The sequence below is a fragment of the Cicer arietinum genome, chromosome 5 (assembly GCF_000331145.2).
Source record: "Cicer arietinum cultivar CDC Frontier isolate Library 1 chromosome 5, Cicar.CDCFrontier_v2.0, whole genome shotgun sequence".
NCBI lineage: Eukaryota > Viridiplantae > Streptophyta > Magnoliopsida > Fabales > Fabaceae > Cicer > Cicer arietinum.
This window is the reverse complement of record NC_021164.2, coordinates 59,087,934-59,110,295: the sequence shown is the minus strand read 5'-3', so window position 1 is coordinate 59,110,295 and position 22,362 is coordinate 59,087,934. Positions and strand designations below refer to the sequence as shown.

General features: G+C 27.2%; 2 protein-coding genes and 1 long non-coding RNA gene across 4 annotated transcripts; all 3 read right to left on the bottom strand.

The window, feature by feature from the left end:
- Positions 1 to 1,143: 1,143 nt before the first annotated feature.
- On the bottom strand, positions 1,144 to 5,211 carry LOC101503630 (uncharacterized). The gene is made up of 5 exons (XR_189829.4): positions 4,896 to 5,211; positions 2,896 to 2,965; positions 1,799 to 1,938; positions 1,584 to 1,664; positions 1,144 to 1,502 (listed from the first exon to the last, which is right to left on the bottom strand). It is a non-coding gene; the product is annotated as an uncharacterized lncRNA (long non-coding RNA).
- A 3,943-nt stretch (positions 5,212 to 9,154) lies between these two features.
- LOC101503299 (transcription factor bHLH51) lies at positions 9,155 to 10,875 on the bottom strand. Its single transcript, XM_004500446.4, has 2 exons — positions 10,376 to 10,875; positions 9,155 to 9,770 (listed from the first exon to the last, which is right to left on the bottom strand). The coding sequence occupies exons 1-2, from the start codon at positions 10,679 to 10,681 to the stop codon at positions 9,288 to 9,290; spliced, it is 789 nt and encodes a 262-aa protein (XP_004500503.1). The 5' UTR covers positions 10,682 to 10,875; the 3' UTR covers positions 9,155 to 9,287.
- Positions 10,876 to 18,429: 7,554 nt separating this feature from the next.
- Positions 18,430 to 21,298, bottom strand: LOC101502977 (uncharacterized). Of its 2 annotated transcripts, none has more exons than XM_012715892.3 (2): positions 21,139 to 21,298; positions 18,430 to 19,338 (listed from the first exon to the last, which is right to left on the bottom strand). In XM_012715892.3, the coding sequence occupies exons 1-2, from the start codon at positions 21,178 to 21,180 to the stop codon at positions 18,625 to 18,627; spliced, it is 756 nt and encodes a 251-aa protein (XP_012571346.1). In that variant the 5' UTR covers positions 21,181 to 21,298; the 3' UTR covers positions 18,430 to 18,624. The 2 variants fall into 2 exon arrangements, with proteins under 2 accessions (XP_012571346.1, XP_073225289.1); XM_073369188.1 differs by having other exon boundaries at positions 18,430 to 19,335; positions 21,139 to 21,296.
- Between the last annotated feature and the right edge of the window lie 1,064 nt (positions 21,299 to 22,362).

The window sequence follows — 22,362 nt, the reverse complement described above, 5'->3', positions numbered from 1 at the left end:
TTTTTTATTTTATAAGACAAATTAATACTACTAGTACTAATATTAATAAATATATTTTAAGAACAATAATAAATATATTTAATAATTTAAAATATAAATTACATTTAAAAATACATTCTTTTTATTTTTATTTTTTTATCATTATGGAGTATATAGCTAAGAATAGAGAGTTCCTTATAATAACTTTCTCACAAAAAGATGAATCAACACTACTAGTTAAGAATAGAAAATATATATATATATATATTTTTATCATTACGATGGTTACTTTTCTTGTACAAAACAAAGTTTTCTTTTTTTGAAAATGATGAAGTTTAAAGATGAAAATGAGAGTAAAAAGATTGAAAGTAATATTTAAAGAAAGATGATATAGGAACATCTACATATTTATTATTTATTTTTATATTGAATTAATAAATTAATTCTTCTGTTTTTATTAATATATTTATTATTTATTTTTATATTGAGTTAACAAATTAATTCCTCTGTTTCAATTTATAAGACTCTTTTTAATTTTTATTTTATTTTGTGTTTTGCCTTTTAGTATAGGACTCTTTACAAAATAATTACACATGTGTTTGATATGTTGTTCTTTTTCCTTTGATGTTTACTAATAAAGTTTTGTTAGGTGTTTAGTTAACAGATTAAGTTCAGATTAATTTACATTTTATATAATTAAGTAAAAAAATGAATTTTTGTGACAATCAATTAAGTTCTATGTATTAATTTACAAAATAATTTTTTATATTTTACTTTATCTTACAATTTCTCTTAGTTTTTCTTATAGACCCTCACTTAAAAAAATCAAAATAAATAATAAAGTCAATGTCATTGTTTCAAACGATAACATTTTGTTTTAATGGCATACTGCTTCATCCATATATATTTTGCAGTCGATATAATTCAGATTGTTTTATTTTTTTTTTATTTTGAAACAATAGCAGCAGCAGATTGTTTTATTAAAGAAAATAAAATAAAATTCATAGAAATGAGACCTGTAATGGACGACAGTCCCCACATATTTTTTTTTTGAACAAAAGTTTCAGTTCAAATTAACATAGCATTAGCCACAAAGTTTCAGTTCCAATTATTACAGCATTAGCTACAAAAAAAAAAAGACGAATAGATGCATAACTTAAAAAAGAAAAAGAAGAATATATGCTAGGTTAAAAGAGAGAAGTTAAGTTTTCTAATCTAGACACCCTCTTGTTTCTCTATGCCCGAGATGATCCAAACTCACTCAACTAAGAGAAATTGAAATAACCTTGCTCACCGTCTTGTTTCAAATTTGAAATAACCTTGATCAAATTTGAAATAAATAAGAGAAAATTTTCTAATCTAGACACCGTCTTGTTTCAAATTTGAAGTAACATTGATCACCCCATTTGTCTCCATGAGAATTCCTCAGTTATTTTCTATTTGTTGTCCGTATCCCACAATAATCACTCCATGTCTTTGTTCTTGATCAACATTAAAATCTGTTGACCAGAGTATATACCATCCTATAATTACAGTGAAATTAAATTAACTAATCCTTAAATTGATATATTAATAACTAAATTCATTCAAAAACTTTGACTTACCCCTCCAATTTATCCATATCTGGTAACCGCCAATTCTAATCACTTGTGTAAGAGTTTGTTTTTTTCTTTGACCGATATCCTCTAAATATATAGGTGCATAAAAAACAAAATCAAAATAAGATGTATAATAAAAAAGATTTAGCATATGAGAAAAACAAAATCAATATAAAGTGGATAATAAAAAAGGTAAATAATGAGAAAGAAAACAAACTTACCATTGTCCGCGTAGCTGGCATAAATGTTGCCACATATGGACATTCTAATAAACAACCATTCTCCTTCACCCAGACAATTGTGTCAGACACATAACGTCCTGATCTTCTTCATCAGATTTTATTAAATAATTAAATATATCCTGCGAGACAATATAATCCGACGTTCATTTTTTATATGGTATAATACCTCTAGCCCAGAGCATATTGCAAAAGCAAAACAACAATCTACAGAGTTTAAATATATATATATATATATATATGGAGTTGTTAATATATATAAATCTAACAATAGTAATAGTAAGTGTATATTAATCACCTACACACATTTTTTTATATTTGAAATACACTTATTTAAAACAGTTTTAAATAAATGACAATTTTAAATAAAGGATAACGTTATCAATTTTATTTTAAGTTAAACAAAATATCACAAATCCATTTTCTTAATTTCTACTATTTGATTCTAATAATGTTTAATAGTTGATGAGTGCTATTAACTAAAGTCAGTGTTACCAAAACATTCTCTTGAACCATGCAAAAATAATTTTATAAAAAATATTATATCAATTCTCAATCATATATATGATTAAGATATACTTTGAAACAATAATAAAATATCAAGATAAAACTAACTTAAAAATAATATTAATGAGAAGTTGAAATGTAAAAAAAAAAAAAAAAACTATAAGTCACACAATGAGCATGTGGAAATGTTAACCTAAAACGTTAAAGGAGGAAATTAAAAAAAATCAGAAAAGTGGTTGCTCTAAAAATAGGAGAGAAAATTATAAATTTACGCTCATGCATAAACATTATTTAAAATTTTCTAGAAAGAATAAAACATCAATTTTTTTTTTCTTCTTAACTTTAGCGATAAGATGAAAGTCCCAAAAGTTCAAGGAATAAATTCTTTATACAATGAAAAAAGAAATTGGGTCAATGTTAATGTTGAAATTTTCAAATAAAAATCTTAATTTAATATTTCTAATCTTAATTAATGAAACTAAAAAAATTAGTATTTTTTGAATAAAAATACATAAAAACAAGTTACAATAACAATCCTCAATTAGTGAACAATGATGAATTAAACAACTTACTCCTAGTGCCTTGACTTCTAATAGGATTTAGGTGATCAGTCTTTCTCCAATCATACGTAGTCATATCTCCCTACATTCATAAAGAATAGAGAGGTAAAAATAGAAAATAATGTATTTCAACATTTCAAATTATATGTTATCAAATGATCAATTCTCATGTAGAAAATAATTTAATTTATTTATGGACAATATATTATTTCAATTCTTATTTCTTCAAAAAGAATATCTATATATATATATATATATATATATATATATATTATATCAATAAATTAAAGGATGCAACATGTTTTTTTTTCTATCCAATTTTGAATTTTTATCTATTAAACTACTCTATTTTATAAACTATATATCAAAATATCATTTTTTTTTTGTTTAGTTACAAATTGTTTTTGCAAATGACGACTTATTATATCCTTGTTATATTATTTTCTAAAATATATCTCTTAAAATTTATATTTTAAAATGTAATCAGACCCATGCAATTATGTGTAAAAAAATGAAATGCATACACATTAGTTCTGTTAAGAATATTCTAAAAGTGTGTTTTATTTATTATGTTTTTCTATTATTATTCCATAATCTATATCTTTATCCGCTAATAGAGTCTTCTAATGCATACAAAATAAATCGATTTTTTTATATGAATCTTCTAACGGTGTTAAATATTTTGTTGTTTATCCATACCATTCTTGTTTTATTTTTCATTGACAAGTTTAATATAAAGTCATTTAAATGATTTATTGATATTCAAACAAAATTAGTTTTTGGCAAAAAGCAGCAAATTTTTTCGGTACATCAAAGATAGGTACAAAACTTATATATGATACCACCAATGATAACAATAAAAAAAATGTTAATGTAGTGTAAATTATTAATAAAAATAAAAATTATGATATATTGTGTTAAATTATTAATAAAAAACAGTCGATATATTTTTTTGCTATTAATTGCATGTTTGTCTTCTATTGTCCCTTAAACTTATTTTTTCTACACTCAAGTACTTTAATCTATCCCTAACTCTAATTGGTTTTGCTTGCTGCTATAATTAATTTTGATAAAATTAATTTTAATAGAAATGAGTTGAATGCAACTTGATCTATGTTTGGAAACATCAAGGTAAAAGTGACTCTTAACACATTTATTTGTTTCGGATATTATTTTAATCAAAATTGCTTTTCAACGATTAATTACCAAACTACACATAATAATTAAGTACTTACATGAGATTATACTTACTGTTAATTCATTTTATTTTGTTTTATATGTATTTCAGTTTGATTTTAATATGTTAATTATTATTTATTAATATTATTTTAAAACATAAATATATAATTTTATGTAGCTAAGTCCATGTAGGGTTAGTATAAATATTTTATTAGAATGTGTTCAAACACCAGTTAAGTATAAGAGTTTAATGATTGTTGGATTGTGTGATAAAAACCATGCGTTCGGTGAGTGGTGTTTTATTTACTTTTTATTTTTATTTTTTATATCTTTTAACTACTCTATAGTTTTTTAGATAAATTATTGAGTTTAATAGATTTGTAATTTTAATGGAAAATAATTTTGTATTGACATCTAAATAGATTTATTCATTTTATTATGTTTAAATAGAAAAATGAGATAAAGTGATATAATGTAGTGAAATATATAAATTTTAATGAATAAAATTATTTTATATTAATAAAATTATTTTCCTCTCTTACTTATTTTCAAAACTTTTTGTTATTGATAAGATAAAATTGAGGTAAAATAATTATACATGTGTTTGATATGTTGTTCTTTTTCCTTTGATGTTTACTAATAAAGTTTTGTTAGGTGTTTAGTTAATGTATGTTTCCGATATATTTTTAATCTTATTGTTTCTAATAGCAAATGCATGTTATCTAGATCAGATTAGTTAGTATCTTAAGTTGGCATATAAATGTGCATTTAGGTTTGAATCATATACATCCATGATAATAAACTTAAACAAAAATATGAGAAAAAAGATGTACCTTAACAACGATTTACGAGTCAGTTTGAATAAGATTATTGTAAATATCTTGCAGAAATAAATCTGACGTGTGCTTTCTATTAGATTGATATATATTTATCCACCACCTTTGTATGTAATGTCTCAAAATACCGTACACTCTTTTCTTTTTTAACGGTGAGCAAGTTGAAAAATACATGAAAGATGAGGTGAGAAGGAGAGAATGTGTTTGTGTTTATGTAGAAAAATACATGAAAGGTGAGGTGAAAAGGAGAGAATGTGTTTGTGTTTATGGTTTCATTTCTAAGTTTTTCATTTTATGTGTAATGGATGTTGGAAAAACAAGAGATGTTGTATGTGAGATTTTAAGGGAGTTAATTTTCATGAGTGAAAGTGTGGTAGAAAAAAATGAAATCACAAAGATCTAATGATAAAGAGATTTAATCTGAACCATTGAATATAATTTATCAACGGTTGTGAATATTGTATTCATGATCCTTAGGACTTAGTTTGAACCAATCAAATTATTCTATTATAGATCTAATCTTGTCCTTTGAATATAATTCATCGATGGTTGTGGATTCATGATCCATGTGAATTGGTTTGGACCAATATATTTATTCTATTAAAGATTTAATTTTGTTCTTTCAATATAATTCATCAATGGTTGTGGATTCATGATCTTTGTGACTTAATTTGGACCAATCAAACTATTCTATTTAAAGATTTAATCTTGTCCTTTCAATATAATTTATCAATGCTTGTGGATTCATGATCCTTGTGATTTGGTTTGAACCAATCAAATTATTCTATTAAAGATTTAATTTTGTCCTTTCAATATGATTCATCAATAGTTATGGGTAGTTCATCACAAATCCTTGTGATTTGGTTTGAATCAATTAAATTGTTCTATTAAAGATACAATCTTGTTTTCTTACATGAGGATTTTTTTTTACTATCTTGTGTGTATATGTGTTTGGTTAAAATTTTTTATTTTATAAGACAAATTAATACTACTAGTACTAATATTAATAAATATATTTTAAGATTAATAATAAATATATTTAATAATTTAAAATATAAATTACATTTAAAAATACATTCTTTTTATTTTTATTTTTTATCATTATGGAGTATATAGCTAAGAATAGAGAGATCCATATAATAACTTTCTCACAAAAAATGAATCAACACTACTAGTTAAGAATAGAAAATATATATATATATTTTTATCATTACGATGGTTACTTTTCTTGTACAAGACAAAGTTTTCTTTTTTTGAAAATGATGAAGTTTAAAGATGAAAATGAGAGTAAAAAGATTGAAAGTAATATTTAAAGAAAGATGATATAGGAATAAAGTGACAAACATCTACATATTTATTATTTATTTTTATATTGAATTAATAAATTAATTCCTCTGTTTTTATTAATATATTTAAAATTTATTTTTATATTGAGTTAACAAATTAATTCTTCTGTTTTAATTTATAAGACTCTTTTTAATTTTTATTTTATTTATTGTTTTGCCTTTTAGTATAGGACTCTTTACAAAATAATTAAAGATTGTAGACAAAGAAATATTTGTGATAAATGATATAAAATATCACGAACCAAAATCTATTAAAGATTATAGACAAAGAAATATTTGAAGAATATAAAGAAGTCATTGAAGTGAGATTAAGCTCTCTTTATAAAACGAAAGATTTTTGGACTTAAAGTCCACACATTTAAAGTTGTGAAATTAATTAGATATGCTTAGTTTTTCGCACGAGAAAAGAACAAGAATAGAAATGATTGTTGTATATTCTTAGTGAATATTATTAAATAAGGGATATGAGAATGACATCTATTGTCCATTTTTAAGAAAATATTTTAAAATTAATTTGATATAAATAATATCAAATGTCCTAAAGAGCTTTTGAAATCAATTTGATTAAAGAAAAAGTTTGAGTTGCAATATGTAGAAAAGAGAAAAGATTTGTTTTGACATTACAAACTGACATTTGAAGAATAGTATTTGAGTAAATCATGAAACTTATATAGTAAAAGTATCAATATGGGTTATATATGGACAAATGACATTTGTTGTGTCCTCCAATGGTTCTAACGTAACTAAACATGAATAAAAATTGATTTTAGAACTTGAGAAAAGATGAAGAATTAATTGGTCATGAAGTGCCATATTTTTTGTTAAATTTGGAGTCAATATGAAATCTTGCTAATTGTACATATATTATTTGTTTTCAACTTATTAACAATATACAACTTTTTACCACATGAAGGCATTGTAACGTATTCAAGCATACACTTTGCCATCTTAGATATGCAAGTTATTTGTCTAATTCTCATAATGAAATTTTATCCTTACATGAGACAAGTCAAGAATTCGATTTCATTGATTTTACACATACAAGAAAATTGTGGTTTTTCTTCTAAAAATGAGTTATTACCACAATTCAATTTGAAGATAATATTGCATGCACAACTAATTTTGAGAAAAGTATAATAAAAGAGATATAATAAATTTTTCTATAAAATCACCCCAAGTGAAGCTTTTGAGCAATTATTAGCAAAAATTAATTGTCCTTTCCCATCTTAGATATAATTGCATCCACGAAAGAGAGAAATAAATGTATTATACATTCTTTTTTTCCTTCACCATAATTTTGTACCATGAATTTTCCTAATAGGGTTTTTAACGAGGTAGTTATCGCAAAAAGGATGTTGCACTTTTTTTTCTTCAGTTATTTTTTTTTTTCAATTGTATTTTTCTCAGTAAAGTTTTAATGAGACATATCTTTAATGAACATCTAAGGAGGAGTGTTATGAATATTTTATAAATGTACATATTCTCAACCTTTCCACCTTCACACGAATTCATAAATATAAATCTTATTCATTGATATTAGTGGAATGTTAACTACAAATTATGTAAGATGATTTATATACAAGTAAATTATTGAATTTGTATCCTATAAATAAGACTCTTGTAACATTATGAAATACATCTTAATAAATAAGACTCTTGTAACATTATAAAATACATCTTAAAAAATCTAATACTAATATCATATTGTTCTCTCTTTATTATATATTTGTTTTTAAAGAATAAAGTGACCATAACCGGTCAACCATTTTTGTCCTTTTGCAAGTGAATATAAATTGATTAATTGCCCGTAAACATTAATTGACCACTGTTCTAGCTTTTGTCCCACCTAATTTTATTTTATTTTCATATAAAAATTACCAAAATAACCTTAAAAATAAAATAATTAAAAAAATATTTAAATAGTTGATTTAATTAATCTAAATTTTAAAATAAATGAAATGAAAGAAGAAATAAAATTTTGAAAACGTATTAACAAAGGAATGACTCTGATATGAAGTCATCCCTTTCGTAAAATATAAAGACATGATAGTTAATTTGTGAAGGAAACCGCCATACACATTCATTTAATCAAATTAATCTTTTTTATAAAGTATGTTTTACAACATTAATCTAATCAAATTAGTTCACCAAATGTAATCTATTTGACAATTTTTATAAAAAGTCTAAAATAAGATTTTAGTCATTGTAATCACCGCGATAAATAATAATTATAAGTGATATTTGAATTAACAAAATTATTTATATATATTATGGTGGTATAACCCTAAACCAAATACGAAGAGGACGGACCTTTCTCTTAAAATAATAAGGAACAAATTCTGTCAGATAGTAAAAATTCTAACAAGAACTATATTATAAAAATATCTTGTTTTAAATTTTAAATAATATTTAAATCTAAACATAAATTTATAAATCTACAAAACATATTTATATATATTACTCTAAATGACTACAACAATTAAGTATGTGTCAGCCGGATTTGGGTGTGATTTTCTAACTCACCACTTTGAATGGTGTTAAATAATGGTAAGGACTAATTTGATGGATAAAAAATACACATTCACCAATAATTATTTTTTTGTTCCCTTACTTTTGGAAACTAATGCAAAACTGCCTCACTTTCATTAACTAAAGTAGCTCTTTCCTCAACTAAATACCTCTTAATAAGTGATTCACTATTTTGCTTATCAAATAATCTAGTCGATTAATTGAGATCTGAATTAATTCTCCTGGCTACTTTTCCATTTAGAAGCAGTAAGTGATCACACACCTAATTTCTCTACTTTTTGCATATGCTTTAGTTTGCTTTCAATTTCGCACTTTAACTTTCCTTTTGCCTTAATTGGTGATACAAAATCAAAATTTCAGCTCCCTAATAGACAAACTATATATCTGAAAGGTATATAATATCATAAATATTGAAAAATGAAGCAAAGAATTGCCCCAACAAAAATAAATAATCCTCCTAATTAAAAAAAAAAAAGTGGTGAAGAGAAAATGATTTTTTGCATGAAATAAATTACTATATGAAATGAGAAGGCAAAAAGAACCTCTGCCTCTTACTTCTTGTAGGACAATTAGAACTGATTGATGATGATGAAGCAATTTTGGAGACAGCTGATTTAAGAGACTGTTTAAGAGTATTAATGCAAACATTTTCTTCACTATCTTTAGAACAAAGAACCAATATGCTTTTGATCCTTCCACCAACACTTGCTATGTCAGCTTTAACTGCTGTGAGTCTCAAACCTTTGAGGACTTGGATTAGTTCAGTGAACAGTTCCGGTCGATCGTCGCAACAAACTGAAGCTTTGATGACTATATTATTATTGTCTTTGAATTTGTTCATTTTGTTAGTGCATATTTCATCTTCAACATGGTTGTAGTCAATTGATACTTCATCTATTTCAGTTGGAACTGTGATGACTCTGCTAATATCCATTGCTTTTCTCTTTAGATCTTTTACATGATCTATTACACTTCCTAGTAAAGCTGCCTTGTCCATCTGCAAGTACACAAATCCTAATGTTCAGCAAAATATTAATTTGAATAAACACTTTAATTAAAGTTTATAACATAATAACTGACCGTTTGTCTATCTGTCTGTCTATCTATATCTCATATCTTACAACTTTTTATGTCAAGATATAAATTCAAATACACAAATTCAAAAAAGTCTGAAATTAATGTTGCATTGCAGTTAGATACTACTAGTGGAATTGTAATTCCGGTTGCATAAACATAAAAAGTCTCGATGGCTACATTTTCTAAAAAATTGATATTATGTGTTTATTGTAAGGGCCTGTTTGGAAACTGTTGTTTTTACAGTGACACTTTACATTTTTTAGCTTTGAGAATATCACAGTCCAAACATAGCATAACAAATTGGATGGATCCGCGTTGATCATCCCAGAAACGCACAATAAACATTCAATTACATATTGTAACTTCCCCGGTAAAATCAATTTGTACGTGGTTCCAAACATAGCCTAAGTTTCAATCTATATTCTTTCCATTAACCATCTTTTGACAAACCAAAAAAATGATCCGAAATTGTTCATACATAAAGGTAGAATTGAAAATGTAATAAGTAGAGAATAAAATACTAACCTTATCAGACTTAGGAATAAGTTTTCTAAGATTAGCAAGTTGAGTATTAATTCTGTCTCTACGTCTTTTCTCAGCTTGACTGTGACTCTTGGAAGCAGTTGCTGCTCTATCTTCAGCAGTCCCTTCAATAGGTAAATTCCATGAATGAATTAACTCATCATATTGAAAAGATGCAGAGGATGAGTCAGAGATATTATTATTATTATTATTATTATTATTATTATGAGGTACACTCACAGTCACAGGAGGAAGAGGAAACTTTGTGCTCAAATGTTGCCACTCACAAGAATCATAGTAATTTTCCATACTCTCACAACAATTTATTTTCTAAAGTTTCTTTGTTCAATGCTTTTTATTATCTTTCTATCCTAAGCTACTGTTTGATGCACTAATAATGAGTGTCCTTTTTCTTATCTTGATGGTGATTGGTGTGATCACCATTTACCTTTAATTAGTCAATATGAAAATCAATTTTGGCCTTATCTTTCTGTCATTTCACTCAGATTTTTTTTTTCCTTTCTAATAAATCTAACGAACTTAATTGGACTTTATATAGAGTGGAGATAAAGCGCAAAACAACAACAATGAGGTGGCTTCTCCTCATAATAAACTTAGTGACCGTTAGATTAATCTAATATAATAATAATGTCGCAATTATTAATATTGGGTTCAACTCAATTAAAATGTTGTACAAGATCCAACTTTTTCCACTGCAAAATAAGTCATTGGTGACAATAGTTAGATACATTCAGATTTTAATAAATGGCATCCGTTCAAAAAATACTAAATCATGTCAACCTTTTTTAGTTGTTGAGGAGAACTTTGAATGGAAATAAACAAAAATGTATTTATTTATTCAATTAATAAAAGTTTAATTTTTTATTGTTTTTTTTATGATTTTAATTTTTATGTATTAATTACGTAACCATATATATATATATACATATATGATTTTTAAAATAGTTAAAACAATATTTTGTTTACTGATTTGATATTTTTGATAGTTCAAAAAATATTTATATTATTAATGGATATAAATTAAATTATTATTTTTATTTTTTTATTGAAAAAATTATATGATTGACACTTATGAAAATATACTTGTACTTTTATAAAAATAAAATAAAATAATTATAGTTTACAATTTTTTTATTTAGCAATAAATTAGTTATTTTTTTATGACCAAGACTGAAGTAATATATAATATAAGACTTCAGGAAGCACTAGTATAACTTTTAGAATCGTTTGGCCTAGCATTTAGTTGATATAGTGGATAATGATCAGTGACACAATGCTTTATTCCTATGTGACCTCGAAGTGTTTACCTATTCCAATAATGGTAACTTTTATAACCAATTATTCTCTCTTGGCGTCTTGCTTCAATAGTGTTATTATTATTATTTTATTTATTTAAAAAGTGTTACTTTTTAAACCTTTGTCATATAGTAACAATTTGTATTAATTAATTTTCATGTAAAATTAATCATGAAATTCTGAAGTTGATTTAGTCTAAGAGAAGAGATTAAACTCTTATAATAAAGTGAATTTAGATTTAAATATTGATTAAAAGAGATATATTGATTTAAATATTGATTTAAAAATATTTAATAATATAAATTAATGATAAATTCTGAACTTGTATTTTTTTTTAACTCAGTAACTATTATTATAAAAGAAAAGACACCCTTTTAATATTTATTAGATAGATTAGATTAGATTGCTTAATTATTTGAAAAAGTAAAAAAGTTAGCACCTAAGCTTACTTGAAAGTGGTAGGCTTGTGGTGGTGGATCTCATCCATTCAAGAAGATACTTTTAAGATTTTCCACATTGAATCATATCAATTAGGTGGAATCAAGCTTTCACTTATATGGACCTATACAATTATTCCAACCGAAGTTTTAGTCTCTTCCATGATCATCAAATTGAAACGAATTTTTTTTTTACCACAAAGTAAAAAATAGAATCTCCAAGATATACTCATGAAAATTGTTCAAACACAAGATATTACCACATTAGTAAAAAAAATAAAAATTGCCCTATAAGTTGAAGACACTAAGAGGACCCATTTTACCTATTTCTTGGTTTGTGGTTTTAATTAATTAAGTGGACTAGTCAAAGTGCACACATAATTCCAAGACAAGGTTTGGTTTTTTTGCTTCATGTATCTTGATAGAAAGGTGAGAAGTTCAAAGCATGAGATTCATTAAAAGAGTCCATTTTTTGTACTCTTTGATGTCCCTTTGCTTAGTCTGTTTCCAGCACAAGCTAGAAAACAAAAAAGCCTCAATTACATTATGGGCTTAGACACAATGTAGGGCCCAATATTCACTTACAATTGCAACTCATAAATAAATATAAATAATTAACGAGTGCACCTTAAGGAGTGACATGACTACTGATCAACCCAATCAACTTCTTATCTATCAACAAATTGTGTGGTTTCTTATGATCTGGTATTTTCTTTTTCATCCTTATTTTCCATCTTTTGGGTCCCATAATCTTATAAAATATCTATACTAGATTTTATGTTGTGCACAAATACACAACGTCGGCGAGTGAAGTGCACGATTAAAATGTGGTTAACCAACCAATAAGATGAAGTGTCACGTCTTTTAAAATTCAACAAACTATTAAAATTTGAGTTTCAAATCGTGAGCAAATTCCTTCAAACTGAATCACTTCACCTAAATTTTTTCAACATTCTCATTTATTTTCCTCATCAAAATTTGAAATCCTTAAATTTAAGAGTCTACAAATCCTAAAATACAATTTCTTCTTTTTTAGTATGTTTATTTTCTCTTTTCCAAAATCTTTATTGACTAATTTGTAAATTTTGAAAAATAATTGATGGTGAAACTCTCTTTACAAAAGATAAACAAAACATAACAACAACAAAATTCATCAACAATTTTAACGAATATAAGTACACATATACTAAAAAATGACACAAAAACTAAAGTAAAGATACATGTCAGAAATTTATTATTTATTAATTTTATCATTTATTCAAAGTACGAAGTTTTACTGTTACTCTTATAATTGATGAAGATTTTACATGATCCACAACAATTGAGGATACATGTACAGGAATAATATGAATTGATATGGATAAAAATTAATAGGACTCATTTTTTGTCTTTGAGTTGTAAATTTTAGGAATATTTTTTGTCTTTGAGTTGTAAATTTTAGGAATCATTTTGGCTGAGTTGTAAATTTCATGGTTGATTTTGCCCAACAGTTGTAAATTTCAATAGTAATGTTAGAAATTATAAGCATAAGATATCAAAATGTTCTATGTAATGTGACTTTTACAATGACATGATTTAATTTGAGAAAACCTTTTACTAAGTCGTAAATTTAAGGTTTCAAATAACTGAATTTCGAATCACAATTTAGTAGTTTACTTTTTAAAATTTTAATTTGTCAGGAAATTGTGTTATATTCGTATGAAATGAATATTTAAATAGGTAAGAATTTTCTTTTGGACAAAAAGTAGCTAAGGTTGGAAGCCACTGTTTTGAATGAGACAAAAAGGCTAAATTTGTTTTTTTTTTGGGAAGAAACACGGTAGATGGATTCTTAATAAATTATTCAATCAAGTGTAATTAATTAATAGACGACAAGAACGAAGGAAGATAATTGAATCAAGTATACTCCTCTAGTCAATATTAGACTATAATAATAAAAATCACATCAAACTTTAATCATTATTATAAATAGAAATTAATTATTTTTAATTTATTTTATGTTAGTATTTTTAATAAAAAACATTTATTGTTGGTAGTAATGTGTTGTAATTCAAATTAAATGTAAAAACTAACTCTACTAAAAGTTAGTTGTGAGTTGTTATCATTTGTTACTAGTTAGAAAGTTAGTTAGGATGTCACAACTAAATAATATATTAGAGAAACTACACTAATAATTGATGTACTTGTTATCACAATCATATTCAATAAAAATTTGAATGTTTATCATTTTTATTATGTATCAAAGAACGTTCAAAGAGTGTGTGTGAGATATATAATTGAGAGTCTTGTAAATTCATCAATTTTATCACTTTGAGTGTATCAAATTTGTTGTGCATTATTGAGTTTTTCACCAACAAATTGGCATACAATAGTTGCATCAACTAGTCAAGAGAGCGATGGACATTTTCTAGCAAATTTACTAGTGTTGAAGAGCAAGAACTACGATAGATGGTGTTCCTACATTGGAGGAAGGTGCTACTGAAGCTCAAAGAAAAGCCATCAAAGATTAGAAAAAGAAGGATTATAAGGCCTTGTTTCTAATTCATCAATGTGTAGATGGGGAGAGTTTTGAAAAGATTATGGAGTGTGAAACTGCCAAGGATGCTTGGAATACATAAGCAAAGGCTTATGATGGTGATGATAAGTTGAAGTAGGTGAAATTACAGACACTTAGGAGATAATATGAACTACTGCAAATGGGAGATCAAGAAGCAGTTGTTGAGTACTTCATGAGGTTAGTGACACTAACCAACAAGATACGTAGAAACCATCACATATTAGTTGAATGTGAAGAACGTGCTGAAAACTTTGACACCTAAGTTTGATCATATAGTAGTTGCACTTGAAGAATCCAAGAATTTGTCAGATATGAAGTTAGAATCACTATAAGGGTCTTTTGAAGCACGCGAGCTAAGACCTGAAGAAAGAGAAGATGGCAATGTTGAAAAGAAAGTTGGACAAGCTTTATTTGCTCAAGCTCACAAGAAGGGAGAAAATGATATCTGAAAGAACAAGAAAGATAAAGGCAAGTGGAAGAACTACAAGAACAAGAGCTACAAAAATGAAAAATAAGATTATTCTAATCATGAGAAAGACAAGAAGAATGAAGGCTGCAATCAGAACAAAAAGAAGATCAATAAAGACAAAATTCAAATCTACAATTGTAAAAAATGAGGATATTTTGCAAATGAGTGCAAGAATAGCAAAATGGCAAGAAAGAAAAATGACGAGCCTTAGTTTGTTCATGGTAGTAGTTCAGATTCTGACGATGTGATGTTGATGGCCATTACAAAATCAGAACCAGATCCTGTTGAATGTTGGTATTTTGATACATGATGTTCTAACCACATGATAAGGCATAAAAGCTAGTTTTGTGAGCTTGTTGGAAATGTGAAAATAAATGTCAGATTTGTTGATGATAAGGTTGTTGATGCAGAAGGAATTGTTAAAGCAATTTGTTGAGTTTAGGACAACTACTTGAAAGAGGCCACTCCATTGAAATGAAAGAGAATCAAATGAAGATTTTTGATGAAAGAAATAACTTGATGTTGAAATTTCTTGTGTCAAAAAATAGAACTTTCAAGGTTGATATTAATGTGCCTGAAGAAAAGTGCTTCAATATTGATGTTGAAAGAGTAGTGTGGAAATGACATAAAAGGTTATGACATATGAATTTTAAGAGTCTCAACCTATTGTAATAGAAGGAGATTGTGAAAGAATTTCCTTTAATTCAATTTCCAAGTCAAGTATGTGGAGGCTGATGTGAAGCTAAACAACCAAAAAAGTCTTATAAGTTCACAATTTCCGCAAGAGATGACATTAAATTGTAAATCATACACTCATATGTGTGTGTTCCATTTGAAGCAAAGTCACATGGAGGTAACTTGTATTTTGTGTCTTTCACTAACGATTACACAAAGAAAATGTGGATTTATCTAATGAAAAGGAAGACTGAAGTGTTTAGAATGTTTAAGGAATTTAAACTATTAGTTGAAAAACAATCTGGAAGTGTCATTAAGATGAATGCATAATTCAATTGAATTTGATACATTCTACAAAGATGAATGCATAATACATGTTGTAGTAGCAACATATACCCTTCAATACAACGGGTGGTGAGAAGTATGTTGAAAGAGAAGAAATTTCCATATCAATTTTGGATTGAAGTAGTGTCAACAGCAACGTACGTTCTCAATAGAAGACCAACCAAGAGGCTTGATGGAATTACCCCTCAAGAATCCCCCAGAGGGCTTTGAACCTATTGTGAAACACTTGAAGATTTTTGGTTCATTGTACTATAGACATCGACCTATGATAATGGTAGACGAGTTCGACGATAATTTAGATGTGAAACTTGAGAATATTTAGGTGGACATGGTTAATTAAAATTTGATATATTTTTTTTTCCATTATTTTATTTATTTTATTAATATAATTTATTTTTTTTATTAAGTTACAATATAGAAGTGAGTTGGTAACAAATTAAGATGAAGTTGCTAATTTATTTACAATAGAATGCAAAATAGGAGAGAATTGTTAAAATATTATAGAATTTTATTTTCTTTGGCACATATGCTCAACTGAATTAACTTTAATGTATTTTATTTTATTTTATTAATATAATTTGGTTATTTTTTATTTTTATTATTATTATTTATAAATTTAACATCTATTTATTTGTTAAAAAAAAAAGCCAACAAATGGTCGTATCCCTCTTATATAAGGATTTTTTTATTGGCCCCATCATCGTCTTACGACTTCTTAAAGGTCGAAAAAAATAGAAAATTTTTGTATGTAAATTTTAATGTAGGGTATAATGAATTTTTTCTTCCAAAAGAGTAAGTATATAGTAGAGAAATACTTTGAATTCCAAGCTATGATTTCTAGTTAAATTGAAAAACATCTAAATGATCTTATCAAGACATGTTTGAACAAATTCTCTAATTTATATTAAAGGTTGTGAGTGTGAATACTGAATACATATTTTTAATTTTTTTTCTATTCATATTTACATTGTAAGATTGAATTGTAACATCTTCATTTTGTTGTTGGTGAGACTTGTATACTTTCTTTTTATGTTTTAATTGATTGCACTTATAGCATTTTTGCGACAGGCCTTCACCAACATCTCTTTTGTGGTTGATTAGTCTTCTTCCAATAAGAACATGGTGGAAAATCTTGAGGGTTTTTATTTTGACAATCTTTTTTGTAATCTTGAAATAGTTCATTTTTCTTATACTTTTCACCATTGTTGTTCTTGGATTTGGTTTAATATATATCTTCCATAGTTATTTTGCTTCTCAATAATCTTCTTTGCCTTTATCTTCTTGATTTTTCTTTCTTAATGGATTTACATCTTGTTCAAATGAGATTTTTCTTAATTTCCTTTTACAACTTTCCAGAGATTTTCTTGTAACGAAAAAACATCGTAATTTCCTCATATAATATGTATTGAAATAAGCAATTTTAGACAAAAACATTCGTACCTTGCACAAGTCTTATAATAGTATGGTACCAAACACCCCAACTGGAGGCTATATATGCCACAATTTAACTTCGACATAAATGAGCTCATTCTTTTGCTTTTAATAATAAATTAGAGTAATGTTAGTAGATAAACAAAACAAAATTTAGGAGAACTAAGACCAATACCTAAAAAAACAAGGAAATTTGAAATGTTTAACTGTCTAATTAAAAATCCCTTCTGAGAAATCTTGGAGACTACGTATATTATTTATGTCCTAGCTTGAAGGCTCAACAGAAACAAGAATATGAACAGAGTCAAAGCTTTATTCACCTTATTTTCTTCATGGAGTTCTTCCTTACCTTATCCTTTGTTTTAGTTTTTGTTTCCATCTTCATGTCTAACTAAACTTCTCCTTGGTTGTGGAAGAGTGAATGGTTATTGTTGTTGCTTTATTTGGGATTCAGTTGATATTGTCTCTGGTTCTACTTAATTTTATTGCTTCATCATAGTTCAATTTTAAATTCTTAAGTTGATAATAAGTACTCAATCCTCGAAGACAAAATCCAATTTTCCACCGATTTTATTTCTTGTCTATTTTGGGTTGTTGCCTTCATGTGAGGAAAAACAATTGACTATATTTCTTGTTTCTTTGATTCAGAAATAAAAAATAAAATACTGAGAGATTATGACGACGACAAACTAGTTAACTACTCCTTCGGAGACCCTAGTCATGAAATTCAGTTGACCCAAAAAAAAGAGATCCTAGTCATGAGTTTGAAAATCTCCAACAAATACAAATCATTTGCAATGGATTGAGACCAGGTACAAAGACAATGTTAGACACTTCCCCAAGAGTAAATATTTTGCATTATTAAATATATCATATTCACATGGACATCCCCACTGAATCAAATCTCACCTTACAAAATAATAACAAAAAAAATAGATTAAAAAAGAAAAGAAACTGAGCTTGTCCAAATATATAAATCAGCTATTCTATAAATGTAGTGAATTCTTGAAATCTCATCTCATTAATCATTAAAATGGATTGCACCAACTTTCCAAACAATGTAAGTTGTTCCAAACATCACCGTGCTGATAAAAACAAATGAAAAGATAATCAGAAAGAGATCAGAACCCCCAGGAAAACTAAAAGTCAAACCTGCCTTTGGCATCCCTCGTTTGCTATCGTCAAACAAATTACTCGGGGCTTCTGGAAGTCCAGATCTTTTCTTCTTCTTCCCTCTATCGCTTTCTTTAAAAGCATCCAACACACTACTGCCCTTTTCCGATTTAGATGTTTTTGGTTCCTTGAACTGGTTGAGAACTCGAGCCGCTTTTATCCTCTCTCTCACTTTCTGAGACGATCTCGTGGCTGGAGATTGTGACTTAGGAGATGCTGCAGATCCTTGCTCTTGGTTAATTGACCCATTGGAACCCTCTGGTGTCTGTGATTCTGACTTGGCATTAACTTGAGCTTGCAATTTCAAAGTTTCATCTGGAGGACTCTTGGATATTAACTGATCATTGGCAGGTGAATTTTCAACACTGCCGATATCCTTATTACTGGCACCTGCTGCTGAAAGCTGATCACTATCTGCAACTGAAAAACAGTGACCAAATCTTTTCTCCTTGACAAACATTCTCGATCCAGACGTTACCAAGAAGGGTGTAATATGAGTGGCCTTTGGGAAAGATGCTCCTACTGAATACCTCGATGCATCGTGATACTTTGTTTCCAACTTCTAATGGAGAATGAAAGATTTGTGTAAGTGATCACAAAAATGACAGTTAATAATATCATGATTGAATGATACTGGAGGAATTGATCTTAAACACAATAACCATTTTCTGTTAAACCAAAGTACCAGGCCAACCCAACACATGTGGATGCCTAAAACCAATTTTAATATGAGGCACGATTTTTCAAAATTTTAACTTGACATCACTAAATTAATATAATTGATGTCATGTAATATTTCTTTTTCAATTGATTTAATATTGTTGAGACAATATTAAATTTATAAAAGATTTATGTTTTAATTTTAAAAATATTAAAATCTGATGCCTTTTTATTAAGTAATAAATATTTTTTGAGCCCTTTTGATTAAGTAAATTTTTTATTTTTTCATAGAGGCCTAAAGCGGTTGCTTTAGTGGCCTTGCCAAAGTATCACTGGGTGCAAGTGAGGAGACTAATCTCTCAATGTAATTGAGATTCATTTAAGGAGTTGACCTCTCCAATATATATTTTTTGATGCACAATAGATAAATATCAAACCCCCAACCAAATGATTAAGGGGCTCGAGCATCTACTGTTTCTGTCACACCATGTTGGTAAACACAGTAACCATTAATAACCTACTACATATTTCTATTTTCCAGAATAATCCCAAAATAAGGGTTTCCGATCAATAGCTTAACCAAAATATAACTTAAGAACCGATCACAACATCACTGCCGAGCTACAATCAATAAATTTGCCTTCACAGTACAAGTTTCAAGAGTAACTCCAACTGAAACTTTGGTTTGGTGCATTTTAACAAATTCATGAACCTACCAAAGATCTTACACAGATAGAAATTTGAAAATTTGTAGTGACATAAGGCAATTCACTAGAATAATAACTCTCATATGTTCACCAAGGAATATTCATTACACTTGTTGAAACATATTATTACTATTGTTGTTTGTTATTTACCTCCATGATAAAAACCTCAAGTTATACTTGTGGGGGCATCTGTCCCCATCCCAATATACATACACCCGCCACTGCAAATAATGTCCTGTATGCAGTGGCAGGAATCAATTACAACCCAGTACTTAAATTCCAGCTTAACACAATGTTCTTACCATAGCTTTTTTTTTTTATTAAAAATGTTAGTGTTAGCAATTAGTTAGGGGGACAGGAAATGTAAGAAGCAGGGATCGAACTTTAGATCTCCTTCACGAAACTCCTTCAACGCCCCAACCCTTACCATTGGACTACACTTTGGGGACATGTTCTTATCATAGCTAACTAATTGATTAAGCTCATGCGGTTAATGAATTTCGGTTAACAACGAATTGTTCGGAAGTATCTGAATCCTGAATGAAACAAATTTTGATCAGACTTTACTTACCTTCGACCGAGTATTAGAGTCTCATTCCTAAGGGGAACGAAAGGTTAAAAACAAAAAAAGGGTCTTAAAATAGCGGAAATCTATAATCTTGTTATCTCTCTCTCTATCCTTACCACAACCAGCATAATTAGGTTGGCAATTCTTCTCAAGGCAACTGAATTAAGTGCTGGCAACTACAATTCTTTGGGGTACACATTATTCAAAATTATAAATTTCCCCAATTAACATATCTTTTCCTTGTATTTTTTAGTCTATCTATAGGACAAAATTATAAGAAAGTTCAAATTGTCAATATTGTTTGAACCTTTGGTAGCATAAGTTGAACCAGTTGTAAAAAAAAATCAATATGTAGAAGAATGTAAAGTCTAAGATAGTTGAAAACGTAAGCGATTAGAGGAAAGTAGAAAGAAGAGGAAAAACGTACCGTTGAGGTGAAGCTGATGAAGGGGTTTAGAGAAATAGCCATTTTTATTTAATTGTGTTTCAAAGGCCAGCCATAGATAGAACTCACAGCACCTTTTCCTGTTACCGCTAAGACTGAAAATTGCTGCAATGGTATGGATACACGCCATGTAGCGCGTCACCACCACACATATTGCTTCTTTACTATTTTTAGTTTTTTACCATTCAAAAACAAGAAAGCCTTTATTTTCTTTTTCACCTTAAATTCACACAATTGTTGAACTTTTTGGATTTAAATTCAAGAGAAAATATCTGACCTGTCAATATTGAAAAATGTCTATTTTTATTTACTCTCACATATTAAAAACTATATATAAGAAAAAGGTAAAAAGAAAAAAGAGTTTTTGTTGTACTTGCATACCTCGTTTAAATTCACTCTATCTAAATTTTTCACTCTTAATAAAGGGCATAAAATCACACTTTATTTTCTCAACCAAAAATGACGCATGAAAATATTTATTCCTTTACAGGATGTAGAAAAATTGTAAATATTCATCCCCTTAATGAAGTAGAAAAGTTTACGTGATTTTTTTTTTAGATTTGCAAATTTAAGTGTAAATATTATAGGCGTCAATAGAATTACCATCTTCCTTATCACTCTATTCTTTAACTACTCATCTTTAGTGGCAAATCTCGCACAAAATATTCAAGTAGCGACAAGTATTAATTAAAATATTATAATTGAAATTCTTAAAAATCATATAGTATTTTTTAGAGCTTCACCCAATTCATATATATATAGTAGACAAGTTGAAAAAATTAAAATTTTAATTTTCACAGTTCACACAAGTTTTTAGAACTTCACACAATTCAATCAAATAAAATATATCCATTTTACGATTTTCATCTTTATCGAGAACTTTCTTTTTGAAAAATGTATTAATTTTCTTATGTTTAAACATCATATCACTCCTAAAAAATACACATATTAATTAAAACAATTCACAATTAAAGAATATTATCACATTATATCGTATATTAATGGTTAACGTGTAAATATTTGGTAATAGTTTATAGTTGATGTGCTAATTAAGTTGTTAGAGTTTGTCTGTTCGAGATTAGTTAATTTATTTTTTGAACAGAAATGCGATGTCAGTTTCGCAAAACAAAAAAGATTTCGATATATTTTAATAATTTATCACTATTATTTTAATAATCTATCATATATATATATATATATATATAT

Bases quoted from the DNA above. Each gene is read 5' to 3' on its own strand.
- LOC101503299 (XM_004500446.4), bottom strand. From the start codon at position 10,681: ATGGAAAATTACTATGATTCTTGTGAGTGGCAACATTTGAGCACAAAG. The intron at 9,771-10,375 runs GTTAGTATTTTA...GTGTACTTGCAG, and splicing joins TTATTCCTAAGTCTGATAAG to ATGGACAAGGCAGCTTTACT.
- LOC101502977 (XM_012715892.3), bottom strand. From the start codon at position 21,180: ATGGCTATTTCTCTAAACCCCTTCATCAGCTTCACCTCAACG. The intron at 19,339-21,138 runs GTACGTTTTTCC...ATTCTCCATTAG, and splicing joins TCATCAGCTTCACCTCAACG to AAGTTGGAAACAAAGTATCA.